The sequence below is a fragment of the Grampus griseus genome (genome assembly GCF_964374135.1).
Source record: "Grampus griseus genome assembly, chromosome: 17".
NCBI lineage: Eukaryota > Metazoa > Chordata > Mammalia > Artiodactyla > Delphinidae > Grampus > Grampus griseus.
In genome coordinates, this window is record NC_139011.1 from 52,869,618 (window position 1) to 52,873,022 (window position 3,405).

The 3,405-nt window shown below is 45.1% G+C and overlaps 1 protein-coding gene across 1 annotated transcript; it reads left to right on the top strand.

The window, feature by feature from the left end:
- Positions 1 to 436: 436 nt before the first annotated feature.
- Positions 437 to 2,917, top strand: LOC309835318 (nucleolin-like; the record flags this gene model as incomplete). Its single annotated transcript, XM_082674737.1, is given in 4 exon segments — positions 437 to 1,024; positions 1,028 to 2,282; positions 2,529 to 2,857; positions 2,861 to 2,917. Coding segments are annotated over 4 exon segments (2,106 nt in total). The 5' UTR covers positions 437 to 559.
- Positions 2,918 to 3,405: the final 488 nt, after the last annotated feature.

Sequence of the window (3,405 nt, forward strand, 5' to 3'; positions counted from 1 at the left end):
TGGTGAGTGGAAAAGTTTATTGGCCACAATGGACCATTTCCTAAGTCATGAGGTGATGGCTCTTCTGTTTAAGTTAAATCATATTTTCATATGCTCCTACAGTTGCCTGTTTTCCCCCAGTTGTAGCATTCAGAAGTCCCATGATTACCTATGTAATGTTTTCCTTCATCAACTGTGACCTCCAAGAAGGCAAAGACCTCCACACTTGCCTCACAACCCCAGTGTTTAGCACAAGAATGCAGTAAAATTTTATAGAATTTAGTTAAAATACATTTGAATTTTCTTTATAGAAATGGATGACTCAAAATGTATCAATAAGAATAATAATTTAAATACTCTGAGTTTATTCCATTATTACATATTTATAAAAATTGGTTTAGGTCATAGATTTTAATTACGATACAGAAAATTAAGAAAAGAATTGTCGAGTCTCGAGCTCTAGCTGGCAGCCAAGCTTACGAGCTCTGCGATCAGTGGCTGCCATTGATGTTGCTTCGCTTCTTCTGGGCTCATCTGCGCCACTCGCTCGCCACACAGTCCGCAGTCCTAAGCCGCTATCATGGTAAAGCTTGCAAAGGCCGGTAAAAATCAAGGTGACCCCAAGAAAATGGCTCCTCCCCCAAAGGAGGTAGAAGAAGATAGTGAAGATGAGGAAATGTCAGAAGATGAAGAGGATGATAGCAGTGGAGAAGAGGTTGTTATTCCTCAGAAAAAAGGCAAAAAGTCTACCACAACTCCAGCAAAGAAGATGATGGTTTCCCCAACAAAAAAGGTTGCAGTTGCCACACCGGCAAAGAAAGCAGTTGTCACCCCTGGTAAAAAGACAGCCGCTACGCCAGCCAAGAAGACAGTTACACCTGCCAAAGCAGTAGCAACACCTGGCAAAAAGGGAGCCACACCAGGCAAAGCATTGGTAGCAACCCCTGGTAAGAAGGGAGCAGCCGCTCCAGCCAAGAGAGCAAAGAACGGCAAGAATGCCAAGAAGGAAGACAGTGATGAGGAAGATGAAGATGACAGTGAAGAGTAGGAGGAGGAGGATGAAGAGGAGGAGGAGGATGAATTCAAGCCCACGGTGATGAAAGCAACTGCTGCTCCTGCCTCGGATGACAAGGACGACGAGGATGAGGATGACGATGAAGACGATGATGAGGATGATGAGGATGACGAGGATGACTCTGAAGAAGAAGCTATGGAGACTGCACCAGCCAAAGGAAAGAAATCTCCAGCAAAAGCTGCTCCTGTGAAGGCAAAGAGCACTGCTGAAGATGAAGATGAGGAGGATGACGAGGAAGATGAGGAGGAGGAGGAGGACGAGGAGGATGATGAGGAGGAGGACGATGAGGAGGAGGACGAGGAGGAAGAACTTGTCAAAGAAGCACCTGGAAAGCGAACGAAGGAAATGGCCAAACAAAAAGCAGCTCCCGAAGCCAAGAAACAGAAAGTGGAAGCTACAGAACCAACTACATCTTTCAATCTCTTTGTTGGAAACCTGAACTTCAGTAAATCTGCTCCTGAAATGAAAACGGGTATTAGTGACCTTTTTGCAAAAAATGATCTTGCAGTTGTTGATGTCAGAATTGGTTTGTCTAGGAAGTTTGGCTATGTGGATTTTGGATCTGCTGAAGACCTGGAAAAAGCCTTGGAACTCACTGGTTTAAAAGTCTTTGGCAATGAAATTAAACTAGAAAAACCAAAGGGGAAAGACAGTAAGAAAGAACGAGATGCGAGAACACTTTTGGCTAAAAATCTTCCTTATAAAGTTACTCAGGAAGAATTAAAAGAAGTGTTTGAAGATGCTGTGGAGATCAGATTAGTCAGCAAGGATGGAAAGTGTAAAGGGATTGCTTATATTGAATCTAGGACAGAAGCTTATGCAGAGAAAACCTTGGAAGAAAAGCAGGGAACAGAGATAGATGGGCGATCCATTTCCCTGTACTATACTGGAGAGAAAGGTCAAAGTCAAGACTATAGAGGTGGAAAGAATAGCACTTGGACTGGTGAATCAAAAACCCTGATTTTAAGCAACCTCTCCTATAGTGCAATGGAAGAAACTCTTCAGGAAGTATTTGAGGAGGCAACGTTTATCAAAGTGCCCCAGAACCAAAATGGCAAATCTAAAGGGTATGCATTTATAGAATTTGCATCATTTGAAGATGCTAAAGAAGCTTTAAATTCATGTAATAAAAGGGAAATTGAGGGCAGAGCCATAAGGCTGGAGTTGCAAGGACCCAGGGGACAACATAATGCAAGAAGCCAGCCTTCCAAAACTCTGTTTGTCAAAGGTCTATCTGAGGGGGCTTCCCTGGTGGCGCAGTGGTTGAGAGTCCGCCTGCTGATGCAGGGAACACGGGTTCATGCCCCGGTCCGGGAAGATCCCACATGCCGCGGAGCGGCTGGGCCCGTGAGCCATGGCCGCTGAGCCTGCGCGTCCGGAGCCTGCGCGTGTGGAGCCTGTGCTCCGCAACGGAAGAGGCCACAGCAGTGAGAGGCCCGCGTACCGCAAAAAAAAAAAAAAAAAAAAAAAAAAGGTCTATCTGAGGATACTACAGAAGAAACAGAAAAGGAGTCGTTTGACGGCTCTATTCCTGCAAGGATAGTCACTGACCGGGAAGCTGGATCCTCTAAGGGGTTTGGTTTTGTAGACTTCAACAGCGAGGAAGAGGCCAAAACTGTCAAGGAGGCCATGGAAGATGGCGAAATCGATGGAAACAAAGTTACTTTGGACTGGGCCAAGCCTAAGGGTGAAGGTGGCTTCGGTGGCCGAGGAGAAGGCAGAGGTGGCTTCGGTGGCCGAGCAGGAGGCCGAGGTGGATTTGGAGGCCGAGGCTGGGGAGGCTTTGGAGGGCGAGGAGGCTTCTGAGGAGGCAGAGGAGGAGGAGACCACAAGCCACAAGGAAAGAAGACGAAGTTTGAATAGTTTCTTCTATCCCTGTCTTCCCCTCTTACATTTGAAAGAAAGGACTCTGAGGTTTTTACTCTGTTACCTGCTCAATGACGGAGCCTTCTGAGGACATTCCAAGACAGTATATAGCCCTGTGGTCTACTTGGAAATCCGTATAGATAACATTTCAAGGGAGATAACCCTGTTGGTGTTGACTGGATATTCGTATAAACTTTTTAAAGAGATGAGTGATAGAGCTAACCCTTATCTGTAAGTTTTGAATTTATATTGTTTCCTCCCATGTACAAAACCATTTTTTTCCTACGGAGTTTTTGTTTTTGTTTTTGCGTTGGTGGGTTATAAAGGAAAGCAGAATGTTTTATCATGATTTTTGCTTTAGCAACTTTGGGACAAATTAAAAGTCCTAAACTCTGGTGCCAGACTTGTACTTCCTGTCCTAGAGTGCTTCTCCTGGAATATCACTGAGAGTGGAGCATGGCAAATCAGTTCTGCCACTCCAGATC